The sequence below is a fragment of the Hemitrygon akajei genome, chromosome 7 (assembly GCF_048418815.1).
Source record: "Hemitrygon akajei chromosome 7, sHemAka1.3, whole genome shotgun sequence".
Classification (NCBI taxonomy): Eukaryota; Metazoa; Chordata; class Chondrichthyes; order Myliobatiformes; family Dasyatidae; genus Hemitrygon; species Hemitrygon akajei.
The window spans coordinates 86,188,885-86,211,458 of record NC_133130.1 but is presented as its reverse complement, the minus strand read 5'-3'; the positions used below and the strand labels follow the sequence as shown (position 1 = coordinate 86,211,458).

The 22,574-nt window shown below is 43.8% G+C and overlaps 1 protein-coding gene across 1 annotated transcript; it reads right to left on the bottom strand.

Moving 5' to 3' along the window:
- Positions 1 to 226: 226 nt before the first annotated feature.
- Positions 227 to 2,890, bottom strand: foxa2 (forkhead box A2). Its single transcript, XM_073051354.1, has 2 exons — positions 2,435 to 2,890; positions 227 to 1,681 (listed from the first exon to the last, which is right to left on the bottom strand). The coding sequence occupies exons 1-2, from the start codon at positions 2,519 to 2,521 to the stop codon at positions 482 to 484; spliced, it is 1,287 nt and encodes a 428-aa protein (XP_072907455.1). The 5' UTR covers positions 2,522 to 2,890; the 3' UTR covers positions 227 to 481.
- Between the last annotated feature and the right edge of the window lie 19,684 nt (positions 2,891 to 22,574).

Below are 22,574 nucleotides of genomic sequence, written 5' to 3'. Positions count from 1 at the left end.
TTCTTTCGAATATATATTCTGAAACTTCGGTAGTCTACTACCAAAACAGACGTTTACAAGCCATAAATAAAGCATACACAAACCATAAATTACTTGTAGATTCTTTTTTTTTTGTTAAAATGGCAGCTACCTTCCTTCGAAGGTTTTTTTTGTTGAAAAGGAAACGATTGCTCGTTTTTGTCGTCAATGGAAAGTTGCACGGTGCATTTAAAACTGTACACAGAAATATCATGGATACGTTGCCTTTATTCCGAACCCCTCTGCATTTAAAACAAAACATTTAAACCGGTGCTCCCCGCACAATACAATCCAATTCGTCCCCTCCCTTCGCAAAAGAAAAATATCGCTAAACAACTTGACATCTAACAGGTTGAAAACATAAAAAATATTTTTCGAATGCTTGGCCACAAACGATGTTTTTTTTTAATTATTATTACAAATATACACAGTTGGCAAAGTCCTTATGTGCGTGGAAATATTTTTAAGAGGAGTTCATAATAGGTCTTGAATACACACCTTGGTAGTAGGACGTGTCGCTCGCTATAGCCGAGGAGTCTAAGACCGATTTGGAGGTCATTGGTAGATTGGCGGACATTGGGGAGTTATAATTCGAATAATGCATCACCTGTTCGTAAGCCTTCAAGTCCATTTTGTGGTGCTGCTGCTCGGAAGACATTAAGTTGTTGATTGAGAACGGGTGGTTGAACGAGTAGTGGTGATCCGCCTTAAGATGACCCTGGGCTTCCGAAGGGATGTGAGACAGGACCGAGTGGTGCTGGTGGTGCATCAAGTGTTGCTGTGCTTGCGACACCGCGTTGCTGGCATGAGTGTGCTCCGGGCTGAGAGCCGAGCTTGGCTTCAGATCCATCATGGACCTCTTATGCTCGCTGCCCGGAGAGCCGCTTGAGTGCGGGGATTCATTGCCGGTGCTGCTCTCGGAGCTGCTGCTGCCGCCACCAGTGGAGCCCGCCTCCGATGTTTTCCTGTTGGGATCCTGGGAGTTTTTCAGCGCTTGCTTCTTCTCGCACTTGAAGCGCTTCTGCCTCCGTAGGTAGCAACCATTCTCGAACATATTGCCAGAGTCGGGGTGCAGGGTCCAGAATGAGCCCTTGCCCGGCTTGTCCGGGGACCTGGGCACCTTAAGGAAGCAATCGTTGAAGGACAGAGAGTGACGGATGGAGTTCTGCCAGCGTTGCTGGTTCTGACGGTAGAAAGGAAAAAGATCCATTATCCACTGATAGATTTCACTCAGGGTCAACATCTTGCTGGGAGATTGCTGGATGGCCATGGTAATGAGGGAGATGTAAGAGTAAGGCGGTTTTGCGTGGGTATAACTACGGCGGTAGGTCTTGGGGTCCCTCGATCTGTTAAGGTTGGATTGACCATATATCGGGCTCATGCTCATATTGGTGTAAGAAGTCAGGGCGTTCATAGATCCGGCCTGAGCGCTTATCGGACTCATGCTTGGGCTAAGGGCCGCCATCCCGGCTCCCATGCCGTTCATTGCCCCTGCTCCAGGAGACATGCCAGTCATTGCCGGGCTCATGCCGGTGCCCACATAAGACATATTCATGGATCCCGCTGTCATGTTGGCTGTGGTACCCATTGCAGACATACTCATGTAAGTGTTCATGCTGTTCATTCCAATTCCCGCATTCATGTTGCTCACTGAGGTATACCCCTTGATAGAAATAAAATAAAACAGGATTAATAATATGGAACAACTCAAGGCGTTAAACTCATCACTAATCTTAGTCTACTTTGATATCCGATGTAAAATATCCATTGCTCTATTAACAGTATTTATAATTATCAAAGGGCCACCTTTGTTGAATTGATTCTCTTGGAAATAACAATTCATCCATCGTACTAATAATTCTACTAATGAGGCACTCATCTGCTGGCTAACTAATAACAATCCTGTTTTTTAATGAATTATATTGATTTATTTTTACAATTTTTATCTTAACCTCTCGAATAATCAGAAGGGTTTGTTTTAAAATAAAATAAACGATTACTATATTATGGTGTCAATTTATCATAAACGATTTCAGCAAAAAGTATACACCGTAAGGCCCAGAGGAAGATAAAGAAAAAAAATTAAAAACTCAAAAGCCGCCGCGTAGATAATAAACTTCGATTAATATATCGAAGTGAGGACGAAACCAACATCTGGATTTCCGTAAATAATACGGAATATAATCTCCAAGCATAGAAAAGTGGAATCAGTTATGTCTCCTGCGCTTTATAAGTATTTAAATGCACAACTGAAACTTTATTTTAGCCAAATAGAACTTTGTTTAAAGACTATTGCGTGCAAATCGAGGAGGAATTGGAGGCGCCGCAAGTCAATATTTGATCACAAAGTTAATATTATCTTAAGGCTAATATTATCTTGTACATAAAGAGGATTGCTTTTTGTGCCGAAACCTACCTCGGGCTCTCCATAGTAGGAGCTCCAGTCTGTGTGTTCATGTCCTTCCATTTTCACTGCACCCAGCATGTTGGAGGTAGAATGCATTAGGGATCGGGAGCAGATAGAGAGAGTGAGAGAGAGGAGAGAGAGAGAGAGGGGAAGAGAGAGAGTGACAGAGACACAGAAAGAGAGAGAGAGGGGAGAGAGGGAGAGGAGGGAGAGGGGGAAAGAGGGATAGAGTGAGAGGGAGGGAGAAGCGTCTGCGCTTCTGCTAAAAGAAGATTTTGGGCGACGGATCACCCCCTGTGTCGGATTGCGGAATAGGTTATTTGAAAAGTGCTGGCTCCTGGTTTACTGCCGCCCAAAGCGATCCAGAGGCAGCTCGTGATGACAGTGGCTTGAAGTGACGTGGGTGGCTGGCGGTGAACTGTGATATAGCTGTGTGCGCGCCACACCAACCTCCAATCCCAATTTCTTTGCAGCCTATTTGAATAATCATCTCACACCTAGGCGTGAGTGCATTCGATTCTGCCCCTCCATTGTACACCTGCCAACAGCATCAAAAGGCAACGTTTGAATAGATTCATTAAACCTTAATCCGATTTGTTCCATTAATAGCAGAATTTAAAAAAAACTATTTCGAAGTTACTTCTTTTACAAGACTGTTTTTGTTTGATTGGCCGCACTATCCAACACGTAGTGGGATATTATTGACTAAGTGTTAATTTATGGATCGAGAGGACGTTTTATTTTTCAGCTGAGTTCAATCGCTGTCATCTGTAGTTGTGTCTAGTCATATGGGAACGAAAACTTAATTGTTGGTTAACAAAATAGCTCTAAGCAGACTTATTTTACCTCACTGGCCGACCAGATTCAGAGTGCCTGTTATAACCAGTCCTGGCGATAGGCCAGTGTTCAGCTTGGTCTCTTACAAGCTAACATAAGGAGAAAACGTTAGATTTCGAGGAAAGGAGAGCAAACAAACATTGGACGGGGTGGGGGGGGGGAGTAGAAAAGGTAAAGAAACTCGATAGAAGATTAAAGTTCACACATGTAGTCCTGGGTCAAGGATTGGTTTAGTTTCTCTGCGGGATGGTTTTGCAATATAAAACTTAATACAAGAATACACAATGTTATAATACGGGCCAACATTCCTCGCTAAGTTCAGACATGGTCTAAACTGCCGAAGAAATGCTGGTAAAACGGTGACTTACTAAGTAAAGCTTGCAGTATTAAACCTTCAGTAACTCAACTACCTTGCGCACGCGCACACACGCATACTATATATTCAATTATTATATGACATATATAGTCATTATGCTGTTCAATTATTGTATTATTTGGTTAGTTGTAGTATAATCAGGTAATGTTTGTACATTGAATAAATTCCACGTGCGTATGTTTATCAACAGAAGTTTAACGCATCTACTAACTTAAACACAAAAGAGTCTCGCAAAACATGACTTTATTGGAGGCCGGATTAGCTGATTTTTTTTCTCTGTATATGCACCACCTGCGGGCTCTGTGGCGATCCTACATCACCGCGTGGTTTTAGCAGACAACAATAAACAAAAATAGCGCTCAGTTTATTGACCGTTTCCATCGCAGTTCAGTCAATTTTGATTGGGGTGGGAGCTTCCTTTCGCCATCAAAGGCCGTTATTGCATTTTGCTTCTCTTTGAAGCATTACTTGGGAAAGAAAAACTCTGATCTCAAAACTCCGCTGCCTGGCGGTTATACCCACTCATGCGGAAGGCTACGGGAGTAAACCCCAAGGAAATATCCGGAGCTGGAGCCCCTACTTTCAGTTCAGCGCGAACTGGCAACACCTGCGACGCCCGAACTGTATCAGTCACTGCCGTCCCTTTGGATTCATCGGCTGCGTGGAGAGGGGAGCCTGCTGCAGGGGCAACAGCTTGCCCTCCATATCGCAGGGCTCCGGCTTGCGCATCGACTTCGACGCAGAACAGCTAAAACGCACCATCTATGACCGACCCCAACCAACGGAGAGGGCTTTAGCAGCATTATTTGTAGAATGTGCAACTCCTGCGAACAATGGGAGTTATACTGCAGGCTGCCACTTCTGCTGTATCTGAGGAGTTCTGTATAAGAGTGGCTCTGTCTGTAGTAGAGCCAAGCGGTGAAAGGTCAGCGACCTGAAACACTGACTTTTTCTCTCTCCACAGATGCCGTCTTAAATACTTCCGGCATTTCCGTTTCAAAATTTCCTGCACCTGCGGATCTCTCTTTACTTTTTGGCGGAACATGAAATATTAGGAGAGCTCGGGGTTCACATTCGAAAACAAGTAAAATCAATGTTTAAGATCTTGGATGCAACTTGTCAGCCAAGCTTCATCACATAACTAAAAATTACACCCTACCCATCCAAAGGGTGTGAGACAGTCTCCGGAGGACGCTTCCCAGGAAATAACTCTAATATGCCGCCGAGTGCAGAATGAATATGAGCCTCGATCATATCGAATGGCGGGGCAAACTGAGGGCCCAGGTGATACATTCATGTTCATATTGTGTTCTTGTAAATCCGACACTACGACCACAGCTCCCACAAAAATAAACGTTAATTTACCGCGGTCAGTCATAACTCTCGCAATCCTCAATATAATCTAATGACCGTTGGAAATAAATACAAATATTCAATAATCTGAGCTTTCCAGTGCTTTGCCTGCAAAGTCGCTTCCAAGCTCAATGGAAGTGGGGTCGGAAGATGGGGCAAAGATGGGATATTAACTCCTGAGCGTCTGATCCAATTTAAATGACTGGTTAAAATTTACCTTTTTTTTTGTGATCTAGTACTGGTTTTTCCAGTCCTGCTTTACAAATGGCTCTTTGTTCCTTGTAAACGGCCAGTAACTTTGGTACACGGTGCGTATACAGATCTAAGAGGTCAGTTCTACCAGTGTCATCGCGGTCAACCCGTCAGGATGAACGAGCGTGACCAGCAGGTGAGGAGTTTTACTTTGCAAGGTGAATGTTTACTGTGAACTACCTCGTCTAGCCGAGCAGTCCCAAAGCTGCACAACCCTCACAGTGTGGATGTACAGGGTAAAGAGGGTAAAGTTGTTCCTTTATTTCTGTCGACCCAGCTTTTACTTGCTGAAGTCGTGTTTTTTTTAACAAAAGTTTTATGCAAAAACTACTTCGGTTGTTTGCTGATTCTCACTTTGTCCCAAATGTTGGAGGTTTGCTTTAACTTCATATTCCACACCTATGTAAGGTGGATTGAAAAGAAAGAGCCTCAGACTACACTGTAGAAATGACCCCTGGTGCGAAATGCGTTGATACGGATTGTGTACGCTTACTGTAAATTACTGTATTAACCGTAATCACAAATAAACATAAATAAAGTTGGCCGACGGCTCCCCCCGATGGTTGGCTGCTGCTAATTCGGACACTCGAGTCTTGGCTGTGCTCAGCTGACTACGCCACGCCAGTTCAGAGCTGTAACATGATATGCGGTTCTCAGTTAGAACTTCGCGTTTCGCAATCTCGGCACATTAGGGAAGAACCGGGGCTAATTTTGCAGTATAATGGCTTCCAACAACTAAAAGAAACAATTAAATAGTCAGTGCGGCTTAAGTGAACAAAATAAGAGGGAAAATGTGTCTTATGTTCCCCAAAATAAATCCTAACAAATTCCTAACGAATGTGGTAGTCTTTATTGGTTGAGCAACTGGAGGCTTTTAAGGAAGCATTTTTGGAATATTTAGCGAAAAGAGCAACTAGAAAGCACATACAGAAAGACCATTACGTTAGTAGTGAAACCTTTCCCATTCCCAGGGTGTTACACCTGTTTGTTGATATTTCCAGCATTAACCAATTTCCTGATGTACTTTAACTATCAGTATAGTGAGACAACTACAGTATTTTCTTGTCATTTCAATGAACAACCAGCCTAACTGACCGATGTGCTAGGCACTGGAGAGAGTTATTGGAAACCCTTTTTGCTTTCAAATACATAGCAGAGGCAAAACTTATTATTAAAGTTACTTTTGATACTTTTAAGAACATAGAACATAGAATAGTACAGCACTTTACAGGCCCTTCGGCCCACAATGTTGTGCTGACCCTCAAACCCTGCCTCCCATATAACCCCCCACCTTAAATTCCTCCATATACCTGTCTAGTAGTCTCTTAAATTTCACTAGTGTATCTGCCTCCACCACTGACTCAGGCAGTGCATTCCACGCACAAACCACTCTCTGAGTGAAAAACCTTCCTCTAATATCCCCCCTGAACTTCCCTCCCCTTACTTTAAAGCCATGTCTTCTTGTACTGAGCAGTGGTGCCCTGGGGAAGAGGCGCTGGCTGTTCACTCTGTCTATTCCTCTTAATATCTTGTACACCTCTATCATGTCTCCTCTCATCCTCCTTCTCTCCAAAGAGTAAAGCCCTAGCTCCCTTAATCTCTGATCATAATCCATACTCTCTAAACCAGGCAGCATCCTGGTAAATCTCCTCTGTACCCTTTCCAATGCTTCCACATCCTTCCTATAGTGTTGTGACCAGAACTGGACACAGTACTCCAAGTGTGGCCTAACTAGAGTTTTATAGAGCTGCATCATTATATCGCAACTCTTAAACTCTATCCCTCGACTTATGAAAGCTAACACCCCATAAGCTTTCTTAACTACCCTATCTACCTGTGAGGCAACTTTCAGGGATCTGTGGACATGTACACCCAGATCTCTCTGCTCCTCCACACTACCAAGTATCCTGCCATTTACTTTGTACTCTGCCTTGGAGTTTGTCCTTCCAAAGTGTACCACCTCACACTTCTCCGGGTTGAACTCCATCTGCCACTTCTCAGCCCACTTCTGCATCCTATCAATGTCTCTCTGCAATCTTTGACAATCCTCTACACTAGCTACAACACCACCAACCTTTGTGTCGTCTGCAAACTTGCCAACCCACCCTTCTACCCCCACATCCAGGTTGTTAATAAAAATCACAAAAAGTAGAGGTTCCAGAACAGATCCTTGTGGGACACCACTAGTCACAACCCTCCAATCTGAATGTACTCCCTCCACCATGACCCTCTGCCTTCTGCAGGCAAGCTAATTCTGAATCCACCTGGCCAAACTACCCTGGATCCCATGCCTTCTGACTTTCTGAATAAGCCTACTGTGTGGAACCTTGTCAAATGCCTTACTAAAATCCATGTAGATCACATCTACTGCACTACCCTCATCTATATGCCTGGTCGCCTCCTCAAGGAACTCTATCAGGCTTGTTAGGCATGATCGGCCCTTCACAAAGTCATGCTGACTGTCCCTGATCAGACCATGATTCTCTAAATGCCCATAGATCCTATCTCTAAGAATTTTTTCCAATAGCTTTCCCACCACAGACATAAGGCTCACTGGTCTATAATTACCTGGACTATCCTTACTACCTTTTTTGAACAAGGGGATAACATTCGCCTCCCTCCAATCCTCCGGTACCATTCCCGTGGACAACAAGGACATAACGATCCTAGCCAGAGGTTCAGCAATCTCTTTCCTTTCCTCGTGGAGCAGACTGGGGAATATTCCATCAGGCCCCGGGGACTTATCCATCCTAATGTATTTTAATATCTTAATATCACCATGCTCCAGAACATCAACCTCACTCATATTGTCCTCACTGTCATCAAGTTCCCTCTCAGTGGTGAATACCGAAGAGAAGTATTCATTGAGGACCTCGCTCACTTCCACAGCCTCCAGGCACATCTTCCCACTTTTATCTCTAATTGGTCCTACCGTCTCTCCTGTCATCCTTTTGTTCTTCACATAATTGAAGAATGCCTTGGGGTTATCCTTTACCCTACTCGCCAAGGCCTTCTCATGCCCCCTTCTTGCTCTTCTCAGCCCCTTCTTAAGCTCTTTTCTTGCTACCCTATATTACTGAATAGACCCTTCTGATCCTTACTTCCTAAACCTCATGTATGCTGCCTTCTTTCACCTGACTAGATTTTCCACTTCACTTTTCACCCATGGTTCCTTCACTCTACCATTCTTTATCTTCCTCACCGGGACAAATTTATCCCTAACATCCTGCAAGAGATCCTTAAACATCGACCACATGTCCATAGTACATTTCCCTGCAAAAACATCAATCCAATTCACACCCACAAGTTCTAGCCTTATAGCCTCAAAATTTGTCCTTTCCCAATTAAAAATTTTCCTGTCCTCTTTGATTCTATCCTTTTCCATGATAATGCTAAAGGTCAGGGAGCGGTGATCACTGTCCCCCAGATGCTCACCCACTGACAGATCTGTGACCTGACTCAGTTCTTTACCTAATACTAGATCTAGAATGGCATTCCCCCTAGTTGGCCTGTCAACATACTGTGACAGGAATCCATCCTGGACACACTTAACAAACTCTGCCCCATCTAAATCTTGGAACTAATCAAGTGCCAATCAATATTAGGGAAGTTAAAGTCACCCATGATAACAACCCTGTTATTTTTGCACCTTTCCAAAATCTGCCTCCCAATCTGCTCCTCGGTATCTCTGTTGCTACCAGGGGACCTATAGAATACCCCCAGTAGAGTAACTGCTCCCTTCCTGTTCCTGACTTCCACCTATACTGACTCGAAAGAGGATCCTGCTACATTACCCACCCTTTCTGCAGCTGTAATAGTATCCCTGACCAGTAATGCCACCACTCGTCCCCTTTCCCCCCCTGTCTATCACTTTTAAAGCACTGAAATCCATGAATATTGAGAATCCATTCCTGCCCTGGTGCCAGCCAAGTCTCCATAATAGCCACTACATCATAATTCCATGTATGTATCCAAACTCTCAGTTCATCCCCTTTGTTCCTGATGCTTCTTGCATTGAAGTACCCATACTTTAGCCCTTCTACCTTACTACCTTTATACCCTTTATTCTGCTGCTCTTTCCTCAAAGCCTCTCTATATGTTAGATCTGACTTTACTCCATGCACTGCTTTCACTGCTCTATCGCTCCAGGTCCCATCCCCTTTGCAAATTAGTTTAAACCCTCCCGAACCATGCTAGCAAACCTACCAGCAAGGATATTGCTCCCCCTCAAGTTCAGGTGCAACCCATCCAATCTGTACAGGTCCCACCTTCCCCAGAAGAGATCCCAATGATCCAAAAATCTAAAACTCTGCCCCCTGCACCAACTCCTCAGCCATGCATTCAACTGTCATCTCCTCCAATTCTTACCATCACTATCACGTAGTACTGGCAGCAATCCTGAGAACGCCACCCTTGAGGTCCTGTTCTTCAGCCTTCTGCCTAGTTCCCGAAACTCACACTTCAGGACCTCATCCCTTTTCCTGCCTATGTCATTGGTCCCAACATGTATCACAACTTCTGGTTGCTTTCCCTCTCGTACCAGGATGTCATGCACCCGGTCAGAGACATCCCGGACCCTGGCACCCGGGAGGCAACAAACCATGCGGGTTTCCTCCTCACGTCCACAAAATCTCCTGTCTGCTCCCCTGACTATAGAGTCTCCAATGACGACAGCTCTCCTCTTCTCCGTCCCATCCTTCTGCACCACAGGGTCAGACTCAGTGCCAGAGGCCCTGCCACTGTGGCTCACACCTGGTCGGTCGTCCTCACCAGCAGCATCCAGGACAATTTTCTATCAACCTTTCAGACAATGAGTTCTACCGTCACTGTAAGTTGCTCTGGGAGAAAACTGACAGCTTCTATTGTTGCCAAGTTTCCTTATTTCCCATTTCATTTCCTTTCTAGGGGCCAGGAGATCATTCATGAAGTGTGGTGGATACTAAACTGACTGAAATCTGATTTGAATATACTTCAAAATTCTGCCACCTTCCCACGTGTCAGCATTACGTATTGGTATTGTTTTATTATTGTCACATGTACCAAGATACAATGAATTGCATGTCTTGCATTCTGTTCACGTAGATCAAATCACAGTGCATTGAGGTGGAACAATAACAAAGCAGAATAAAGTGTAACAGCTCTAGAGAAAGTGCAGTGCAGGTAAACAATGAAGTTCAAGTTTCTAACAAGATATTCGTGAGGTTTAGAGTCCAACTTATCATACAAGAGGTCCATTCACGAGGCTGATACCAGTAGGATAGAAACTGATCTTGAGCATGATGATACATGCTTCCAGACTTCCGTAACTTCTTTCTGATCGGACTGTGGAGATGAGGGAATACCAGGTGTTCCAGGTGTGGTGTCTTTGATTATGGAGGCTGCTTTACTGAGGCAGCGAGGTATAGGCAGGGTCCATAGAGGGGAGGCTGTTTCCCTTGATGTGCTGAGCTGTGTTCACAACTTTCTGCAGATCTTTGCAATCATAGGCAGAGCACAGTTGCCATTCCAAGCAGTTATGCATATCACATTTTATATGTCAATTTAAATGAACTTAAGGTATCTAAAGTATTGATATGCCATCATAATTATAATTATAATTATAATTTTCTAAATGTACAGCCAGTTTGCACCTAACAAGCTTTTACAAATAATATTGATTTTACTGGATAGGTTTTAGCTATTTTGAATGCAGATTGACATCAGCCAGGGTATCACTCATACTTCTGATGACGTTCTTTGGAATAATTTCAATGGAACTTCTACATCCATCTGAGGAGAAAATGGTTTAAGGTCGGTTTAATGACTGATTGTGGCACTCCTTTGTATTGTCCTTGAGAGCCTGGTATGGAAACACCAATGCCCAGCAACAGAAGAGCAGTAGATACAGCCCTGTCTATCACAGGAAAAACGCTCCCCATAACTGAGCGCACTTACAAGGAGTGCTGCCACAAGAAAGCAAAATCCATCATCAAGGTCCACCCTCATCCCAGGACATGCACTGTTCTCACTACTACCTTTGGTCAGGAAGTACAAGAGCCTTCGGTCCATGCACTCAGGAACAGTTATTCATAAAAGTATCAGATTCCTGAACCAGCATGGATAACTTCACTTAACCTGAACACTGAACTGACTCCAGACTCATTTTCAAGGACTCTATACATTTACTCAAGTAAATATTATTTATTTATTTTAATTTTATTTATTATTTGCACAATTTGTCTTCTCCTGTACACTGGTTGTTTGAAAGTCTTTATTATGTATGGTTTTTCATAAATCCTATTGTATTTATTTATTTTCTGCAAATTCCTTCAAAAAAATGAATCTCATACATAGTGACATACATTTGTATATGTACTTAAACAAAAACTTTACTTTGAAATTTATGCCAGCCTCTTGTTTAGTTCTCAAAACTGATTAAGGTCTTGAATGATAATCAGGCCAAAGTGCTACATTATTTTCTCAACATCTCCTGCTACAATTTCTGCTTCCATGAAGCTATTAATTTAATTGATCTTAAGATGGGAGTGACTCGACTCCAGCTAAGGTGAATGAAAGACTTCAGCTATGGATAGCAGTACGGCAATACTCTTCATTCTTGAAGAGGATGACAGTGTTCACCTGTATTTCAAACAATAATGTTGCAGCTGGAGATGTAGTATTCTTTATCCATTGGGCTTAATCATAAAAAAAATGTTTTTAAAGTCTGGGGTTGTGGTAATGCCAAAAGTCTTCATCAGAAGAATGGCTTTAAGCAAATATATAGGGAGAGGAAATATTTAGTGGGATGTGGGCAAAACACAGACAAATGAAACTAGATTAGGTAGAAAGATTGTTCAGCATGAATAATTTGCACTGTCAAGCCTGCTTCCACGCTGTATAAATCTATGACTCTGATGCTTCTGCTGTCAATTACATAGGTTCCCTCTATCCCCTCATTAAAGTGACCAGCTCAACTAGCTTACAGAAACTGCATTGCTGTATGCAAGGAACAAGGAGCAAACCCCATGACAGGATGAGAAACACTAGTGTTGAATCCCCAAAGTATGGAAGCTGTTATTTTTGTTTAATCATGAATATTAGTCATGTAAACTAGGCATGGACATGGATTTATTAACTTCCTTGCCTAGAACATTGAAATTGTAGAACATAGAAATCAACAGCACATTACAGGCCCTTCGGCCCACAATGTTGTGCCAACCATGTAACCTACTCTAGAAACTGCCTAGAATTACCCTACTGTATAGCTCTCTATTTTTCTAAGCTCCATGTACCTATCTAAGAGTCTCTTAAAAGACCCTATTGTATCTGCCTCTACCACCGTTGCTGGCAGTGCATTCCACACACCCACCACTCTCTGTGTGAAAATTTTACTCCTGACCTCCCCTCTGTACCTGCCTCCAAGCACCTTAAAACTATGTCTCCTCACTTTAGCCATTTCAGCCCTTGAAAAAGCCTCTGACTAGTCACACGATCAATCCCTCTCATCATCTTAAACACCTCTATCAGGACACATTGCATCCTCTGTCGCACCAAGGAGAAAAGGCCAAGTACACTCAACTTATTCTCATAAGGTACGCCCTCCAATCCAGGCAACATCCTTGTAAATCTCCTCTGAATTTTCTACAGTATCCACGTCCTTCTTGTAGTGACGTGACCAGGACTGAACACAGTCCTCCAAGTGGAGTCTGGCCAAGGTCTTATATAGCTGTAATATTACCTCATGGTTCTTGAATTCAGTCCCACAGTTGATGAAGGCCAACACACCATATGCCTTCTTAACAACACTGTCAACCTGTGCAGCAGCTTTGAGTGTCCTTTCGACACAGATCCCAAGATCTCTCTAATCCTTCACGCCGTCAAGGATCTTACCATTAATACTATATTCTGCCTTCAAATTTTACCCACCAAAATGAGCCACTTCACACTTCTCTGGGCTGGTCTATCTGCCACTTCTCAGCCCAGTTCTACATCCTATTGATGTTGCACTGTAAACTCTGACAAGCCTCCAGACTATCCATAACACCCCCAACCTTTGTGTCATCAGCAAACTCCACTCTGCTGGAGTGCTGGACGGGAAGGGCAGCCTGTTCACATGGAGTGCTGGATGTTCCCACATCTGACACCCTGAGCAGAAAACTGACCTTGCAGTCATACCCATTATTCTTAAGTTAGAGGAAAAAAGAGATATGAAAGTAACTAGCCTGTGACTAGCCTGATGAGGCAAAGCCCTACTACTCTGACTCACGCACTTCCGATGACCGCTCCGCTAGGCAGTGTATCACTTTTAACCCAGAACTTTCTCAGTGGCTTTGTGCAATGATGAGCCACTGCATCTGCCCACTTCTCCCAATTGAATCAGGAGGGAATGAATGTAATACTTACCTCAATATATCAAATTTGACAATGTTATTAAAATGTGTACTCTACATGACATAGTACTTCAATGTCACACTGACAGTTATCCTAGTTAATTACAGCATTTAAGATTGGATGGTTACTAGATTACTAGTATAAATTATCCCAAGTATTGGTCGAAATAGGAGAATCAGAGTGGAGTTGAACATTTGAGTGACAATACATTGATAGGGATTGAACTAAATGAGATTTCCTTGAGAGCTGGCAAGGACCTGATGGGCCAAATGTCCTCTGTCATTTAGGGAGTATGGAAGAAAGTTTGAAACAATGCATTTTATAGAACTATCCTCAAACTAAATTCAACAGCAAGCTACACAAGCAAAAAGTAGGTCAAACAAACAAAAACTTGGTCATAGGGACAGTGATGTCTGAAGTGAATGAAGGAGGACAGAAAAATATTCCAGGGTTGGGGATCCAAGCATTGTAAACAATGGCAATGAAATTCCAACATGCTGGAATTGAGACAGCTCAGCAAAGAAATAAGCACAGAGAAATTTATAGAGCAGGAAAAGGCCATATGGCCCCTCGTGCCTACTCCACCATTTATTTCCAATGCAATTTTGGCCTCAACACCACTTCCCAGCTCTCTCCCCAATCCCTTGACAAACTCATCGTTTGAACATCTGTTTGATCATCTCTGCCTAGAATTTATGCAATCACTCCACTGCTACAGCTCTATGAAGAAGAGAATTCCTAAAATTCACAATTCTCTGAAAGAAGCAATTCCTCCTCATCTCAGACTGAAATGGATGGCACCTTTTTCCGAAACTATGCCTCAAGTTCAAGATAGCTTTACTAGGGAAAACACTTTTGTTGGTTGGCATCCATATCACCACGGGCCACAGACCCGACACACAACTTCATTCATAACCATATAATGCAACATGAGAACTTGGTTTGCACACCAACCGAGGCCATGCAGCTACCCCGCCATCAGTCTCACCCATAAACGAGTGAACTGAACTTGCAGTATTCCACCTTACTAATGTCCAATAGGATCTTGCAATCACAAGAAAAACATCAAAGATAATAATCTGCGCCATTTGTTGGATGGCGCACCAGCTTTGATGCCTTCGTTCTTGGGTGCCGGTAGCCGCCAGCAGCATGGTGCACAACAAATCCAGCTCCACCACCACTGAGCAACTCTCCAGTAAGAAAGGCCTGCAGCACTTGATGTTCTCAATATCCAGCAGTGTCATGCAATCGCACAAAAGAAGAACAAATGGACATTTGCTTGGACCCAGATGGGCTGCTGCGACTATTACAGCTCCTCTTTAAAGAAATGGGGTGAAGAACGCTCTTCATCACATTTGGGTGAACAGCAAAATGGAGAGGCACCGGTTGCTACCAAGCAGCGTTAAATGGCCATGAAATTATGCGACAGAACAATAAGGATCATGGTCTGGTACACAATTCAAATGCTCAGGAACATAATAAGCTGCAGAGTAGTAGTCCAATCACAAACAAGGGAAAACCTGCAGACACTGAAAATCCAAGCAACACACACAAAATTCAGGAGGAACTCAGCAGGCCTGGTGGCATCTATGGAAAAGAGTACAGTCGACGTTTCGGGCCGAGACCCTATGGCCTGTACTCCTTTCCATAGATGCTGCCTGGCCTGCTGAGTTCCTCTAGCATCTTGTGTGTGTTGCAGAGTAGTAGTCTCTGCCCAATATATCGCGGGCACATAGCTCCCCCACCATTAGTAGTATCTGCAGGAGGTGCTGCCACAAGGAAGTTGCATCCAACATCAAAGGTCCCCGCTATCTGCAACATGCCATCTTTTTACAGTTACCATCGGGCAGCAGGTACAGAAGCCTGAACTCCCAAACCATTCCCTTCAACCATTTTATTCCTGAATCAGCCATCGTAATTACTACACAAACAAGAGAAAATCTGCAGATGCTGAAAATCCAAGCAACACACACAAAATGCTGGAGGAGCTCAGCAGGCCAGGCAGCATCTACAGAACTGAGTAAACAGTCAATATTTCGGGCTAAGATCCTTCTGCAGGACTGGAGAAAAAAAGATGAAGAGTAGAGTTAAAAGGTGGGGAGAGGGGAGGGACAAACACAAGACAATAGGTGAAACTGGGAGGGAGGAAGGGGTGAAGTGAAGAGCTGGGAAGTAGGTTGGTGAAAGAGATACAGGGCTGGAGAAGAGGGAATCTAATAGGAGAGGACAGAAGTGGAAGAAAGAAAAGGCGGGAGGAACACCAGAGAGAGGCGGTGGGCAAGCAAGCAGTTAAAGGTGAGAGGGAAAAAGAGATGGGGAATGGTGAAGGAGAGTGGGGGTTGGGGGCATCATCAAAAGTTTGAGAAAACGCTGTTCATGCCATCAGGTTGGAGGCTACCCAGAGGTAACATAAGGTGTTGTTCCTCCAACTTGAGTGTGGCCTCATCACGACAGTAGAGGAGGCCATGGATTGACATATCCGAATGGGAAAGAGAAGTGGAATTAAAATGGGTGGCCACCAGGAAATCCTGCTTCTTCTGGTGGATGGAGCGTAGGTGCTCCATGAAGTGATCTCCCAATCCATGTTGGATCACTGATATACGGGAGGCACCAGGAGCACCGGACACAGTAAACTGCTATAGCTTATTAATATTAATTACTACAGTTTAGAGACATTTTGACCAGTTTGCACTAAAATGGAATTTTTAAAATTCTATTTGTGTATAATTTCTTGGAAAATAGTGTATAATGTATATTTAACTTATGGGTTTCTTGTGAATGTGCCTCTACGATGTGCCTGTGCTGTTGCCACAAGGAAATTTTTCATTGACCTATGAATGTATGTATGTGGTTGTGCATGTGACAATAAACTGGACTTTGACTGTGCTGTTATCCATTTTGGAAGCAACTGACATCTGATATACAACAATGTGCCCATATTTTTTGTGTGTGTGTGTGTGTGTGTGTGTGTGTGTGTGTGTGTGTGTGTGTGTGTGTGTGTGTGTGTGTGTGTGTGTGTGTGTGTGTGTGTGTGTGTGTGTGTGTGTGTGTGTGTGTGTTCGTGTGCACAAAGCAACAGGAGAGGTGGAGCGTGTGGTGTAATAAATGTGGGAGTTTCGGGAGGAGAGAAAAGTTTCTCATTGCTTTGAGCAGCAAAACTAAAACAAGAAACATTCCTTTACTGCATTTATTGTTTCCATATGGTTTACTAGAATGCCTTTAATTAAACCACCACTCAAGAACATGAAGAAGCAGAATAAGGCATTTTTACTCCTGGAATATGTATGGACAAATGCACCTTCCCACTTCACTGATGTTGAGGATCTTTATAACAGTATTGATGGAACTGAAGCAAGGACAAACTATCAGTTTAACTCTGGAGCAGGATAACTTTGCTTCTATATGTCTATGAACATACCATCAGTGTAGATCCGTTGTCCTATTTGGCTATCTATATGTTTTGACCCATACTGTATCCAAATCAAAATGACAACAGTACAACTGTACCAGTAGACTCTCTCTCAGACTTTCTATTCCATTGCCATTTTCGCTTAGTTTTCCTATAAATTACTCACCCTTCTCCAGATGCCATTTTTCATTAAACTCCTCAGATCAGAAAACTAACATTACCAGCTCCAAAAAATCTTGCCCATCCACCCCTCCCCCATTTCAGTCCTGTCACAAGATTTCCTATCTTCCAGGTCAATAGTCTGTCACCCTCCCTCTCCTCTGAGCTTTCTGGACTGTGACCCACACTCAGACTTATGCTTCTCTGCTGCCCAGACCCCCAGCTTCACCCTCGATCAAACCTCAACGCCTCATCTCTGACTGCAGCATTTTGATGACGCAGGCGTGCAAACTCACAGGTAAATACAACACTCATGTGTAATCTCTATTTAGCAACTAAAGGATTATAACTGTGTGTCAACCACAGGCACGTGTAAGTCTTTTGAAGGAACTGAAAACTGCTGTTCAATTCATAAAATATGATTTGAACACTTTAATATGGAAAAGAAATTTTTTTAAATATAAGACTCTAAATAAAGAAGCACATAGCCCTCAATGTGTGGGCAATTCATGAAGATGATGATGATGGGAAGACCATTCATGACGAAAGCATGAATGGTCAGATATCCTCCCTTTGATTGAAGAAACTGTTGTGCTCATGACATAGTGTGCTGTAATGGTCCTAATGCAGAGGGAGAGACACTGAAGTGAATTGAACAACTCACTGACTTTTAATAAGAATTGTCCAAAACAAATTAATAAATGCTAGCTTGCCAGCGCCATAACTAAATCTCTCAAACTAAAAGGTAACACCAGCACCGCAGCTCAGAAGCAGTGCCTTAAAACTAAATTAATTACAGTGTCAATCTGAACTGTAGTCTTCTTCCTTCGAACGAGGACTAAGGTAAGCAGGGTCTGTTGCTGTTAATGTGCTTCAATCAGGACTTGACAAGTCTGAAATGAAAGGAGAGGAGTTAAATACAACCGTGAAGAAACCTTAATAGGCTGGAACGAGCATACTCACGAGTAAGATTGCTGATCCCTTTCAGCTGCCCGTCTGCCCAGGCTCTGTGGCAGAGTCTGTGGTTGTGACAGGGTACTCCTCCCTGTGCACAGCTCCTGAGGCACCAGAGACCTGTGCACGATGGAAGTCCCGAATGAAAGACGTCCTGGATGTCAAGAGCCGGAACCCAAGAATGTTCTTTTGGACCATTCCCCTCCCAATCCACGAGGTAGTGCATCCTGCCCTACACCTGGTGAGGTGCCAGGAGGCATCACACAGAATATACCAGGGACCCATCCTCCAAGTGGGGAGGAGGGGAATGCAGTGACAGCTTGAGCTGGGAAAGATGGAACACTGGCAGGATCTTCATCAATGATAACAGACAGAGTTTACAGGCGGCTCTGTTGATAGCCTTTTCCACTATGCGTGGTCCCACGTAGCAGAGTGCTAACTTGTGGCTCTCAGCTTTCAAAGGAAGATTTTCAGATGCCAGGCACAATTTAACCCCTGGTTTGTGAGGCCTAGTGTCTGAGTGCACAGCAGAGAAGCTTGCAGTGTTGCACCGACAGCCCAGCAGCAGGGAGGTGTCCTTTGCTTATTGGAGACCTCAAGCAGTTCAACATATTCAGCTGGAACATGACACACAGGTCCACACTAGCAGCTGAGACAGGACGGGAGATACTGACAGGGTTTTGAGCTGGACCCAAACAGATATTTGACATCCACGTTTGGAGCGTCTTTAGGGACCAATCAATCCATGGGTAGTGTTGAGATAACTAGGGAAGGCCAAGCACCAGCAGCAGATCAAGTGAATCAACAAGACAGAAGGAGAGCTGTTCTCTATTGTTGTCTTCCAGCACAGGTTGGAGGGGTTCTGTGGAGAGATGGATTTTGCTGGTGCCCAGAGGTTGACCATCCAGAGCCTTGACATTGATATTCTCCTGAAATTGCTGAGTTGGAATTCTCCATCTTTGAGCTCAAGAGATATCCATAAAGTTCCCTTCTGCCCCAGAGTCAATAAGTGCCTGAAGTTAATGGGTCTGAGATCCAATGACAAGGAAGCTGGGAGCATTATGCAATTAAGGAAAGATGCTTTTAGGAAGAACTAACCCATCAGAATTCCTCCTCCTGCTGACAGGAATCCTTTTTTACTGGTCACCTGATACCCAGGAGTGTCCTACATTGCCACTGTAGAGGCAGGATCCTCTTCTCCTCCAGCAGTCTTTCTGCTCTTGGAATATGCACGTGCATCCCACCCACACAGGCCCTTCTGCAGCCTGTGTACTGGGTAATGTGGAGGTGAGTGAAGACTGATGGTGACCTAAGGAGTAGGAAGCCAGGGACATTCTTTCTCTGTGCTCTTCCATGGCCTGGTTGTTGATTCAAAAGGCCAGATTTATCATGCTGGAAGGTAGTGATGAGGGATCTCTCATTTCGCCCCGTTTCAACCATAAGTGTGCGGAACTTTACTGCGTAGTTCCTCACTGTCCGTTTTCCTTAGCACAGGTTGAGGAGTCTGTGGGCAGCCTCATATCCCTGTACTGGAAGGTCAAAAACTCTCTGATCTCGACTACAAACTGTTAGAATGATTGGGCTGTGGTGGAACCTTGTTCCCATAGAGGGTTGAACAGGCTGAGTAGGGGCTGTCTGAGAGATTCACCATGCAAGTGCATCAAAACCAAACTGACCTGTTTGGGCTTGGAAAGTCAGCTCACACTGGGTAATGAAATTCTTGCAGCTGCAGGGGTCACCGGAGTATCTGACTGGTGGAGGAATACTCAAGTTCTGGCCTGGTCATGGGAGTCAGGGCATTAGTGGCTGAAGCTGATGAGAGTGTAACGGAGGAGATGCTGGGAGTGGGACTGACCTGGCTGAACTGTAGCAGCAAGAGCAGTAATGGCTGTCACCTGATTCATGAGCTGATGAACCTTGGCTGTGAGGGTAGTAAACACTGCTCCTGATTCCAGTTGTCTGCGACGAGTTGCTGAACTGTCACTGCGAGGGCTGACTCCTCTTCTTCCTGCTTGGACTGGTCTTGCCTCTGTGAAAGCTGCTGTGGCACTGCACAAGGCACTTCAGCCAACCCAGACCTTACTGATCTTAGCTTCTCCTTCACAAGGTGCTCACACTTTCCACTGCTGATCCCTCGATGAGGAGTGATATGTGTTCCCTTGACTTTCCCCCTTCCTGAAGTCCACAATCCATTCCTTGGTCTTACTGATGTCGAGTGCAAGGTTGTTGTTTTGACCTTCAATGATCTGAGTTCATGCTGTCTCTGTGGAGTTTTCATAGCACAAGAGGGGATATGCTGACAGGGGCTTGAGCTGGACCCAGACAGGTAGTAGACAGATAGTAGTAGATATAAAGAGTAGACGGCTTGGGGCATTCTCTCTCATCACCATTCAGTTACCCGATTTTTCCAATCAAATGGCCCGATTTATCAGGTCATCAAGGCTTTTCTGATCATCCCGCACTGCGATCTCATGCCGGAGTCCTGTGCTCAGCTCACGTTTCTCAACTGCGAGAATGTAGAACTTAATTGCATGATCCCTCACTGTCCATCTCCCTTGGCACAGGTCCAAGAGTCAGTAAGCAGCCTCCTGACCCTGTACTCTCTTGAACTCAATTACAAATTGCTGGAAAGACTAGGCTGCAAGGGATCCTTGTTCTCACAGACCATCAAACAGGCTGTGGGATTCTCTCTAAGAGATTCACCATCTAGGGAAGCTTATGTGCATCATCTCTGAATTGACCAGATTGGGTTTGGAAAGTCAGCTCACGCTGGGTAATGAAATTTCTGCACCCTTCAGGGGTGCCAGAGTATCTGCCCCGTGAAGGAATACTCAGTTCAGGTCTGAAAACTGCCAAGAGTACTGGGACATTGGTGGCTGAGGCTGATGAAACTTCTACAGAGGATGGTGTGGGAGGTGCTGATGCCGGGTGTGGAACTGTCCTGGTGGAAGGTTGCTGAATAGCGGCAGCGAGAGCAGTAATGGCTGCCGCCTGAAACTGACCATCTGCGGTAACTTGCTGAATTGTGTCTGCGAGGGCCGACACTTGTTTTTCCTGCTTGGACTGGGCTTGCCTCTCTGAACGTAATTGTTGCACAGCACAAGCCACTCCTGTCAGCTCAGCCTCCACTTTACTCCAACCTGACCAACAACTGGCAGAGCCATGATCAGCTGTTCTCTCTCTGCTCTGTCCATTTCGATGGTCGCCTCTTGCCGACATGATGTGTGGTGATGACCCAAGTGCAGAGGGAGAGACACTGAAGCAGGTTGAATAGTTCACTGAATTTTAGTAAGAACTATGCAGAACAAAAAGAAAATAATAAACACTAGGCCAACAGGGCCATAATTTAAACTCTCAAACTAAAAGCCAATGCCAACACTGCGGCTTGGAAACATTAACTTAAAATTAAATTAATTCTGCTCCCTTATAGTACTAATCAAAATTGAAGTCTTCTTTCTCGTAACGAGGACTAAGGTAAGCAGGAAGTGTTGCCGTCACTGTGTTTTGGCCAAGGTCGACAAGAGTGAAATGAAAGGAAGGGAGGTAAATACAACTGAATAAATCCCAATAGGCTGGAACATGCATACTCATGAGCAAGTCTGCTGACCCCCTTTCAGCTTCTTGCCTGCGAGGGTGTTCAGACTCCCCAGCAGAGTCCGAGGTTGTAACAGTTCAGTAGTTGGATAATTAGCTGCCCTCTTTCAACTAGGTCAAGGGATTTTCAATTTTGTTTTAACCAGAGCCAGAACTAAAGGTTTTGGTTGAATGTTATACCAAAAGATGCATTAATTTTTGCCCTTAAAAACTTTTTAATTCATTGCTTTCCTTCTTTTTAATATCTATCTCTATTCTGTCCATCTCTCCTGTGATGTCAAGAAACACCACAACCCATGTTAAAATGCAGAAACCATATCAATCATGTTGCATCCAAACAGTAGGTTTAAATATGTATATCCTGAGAAGCTCTACATCACACACAGATCAGGTTATAATTGTTTCCTCAATCATATCTTTGAGTTGTAGTTATTAAATTCCGATGTCATCTGAAAACAGCTTTACAAGTATTTTGCACAGAATTTCCAAACCATTATTAAAGTGTACACATTTTCCTTTAATTACTACCAGTTTCATATCACTTCAATCACTACAGATGGAATAATAGTATATGTTAATATCAAAGTTCGAATTTCAAAGCTATAGTAAATTTATCAAAGTGCATATATGTCACTGTGTATTACCCTGAGATTCATTTTCTTTCAGGCACTCACAGTAAAACAACGAAATATAATGGAATCAATAAAAACTACACACAAAGACTAACAAAAAAAAGAATGTGCAAAAGAAAACAAGTGGTGCAAATAAAAACAAATAGAAATGATAATAATATAACAAACAGTAAATAAATAACATTGAGAACGTGAGTTGTGTAATCCTTAAAA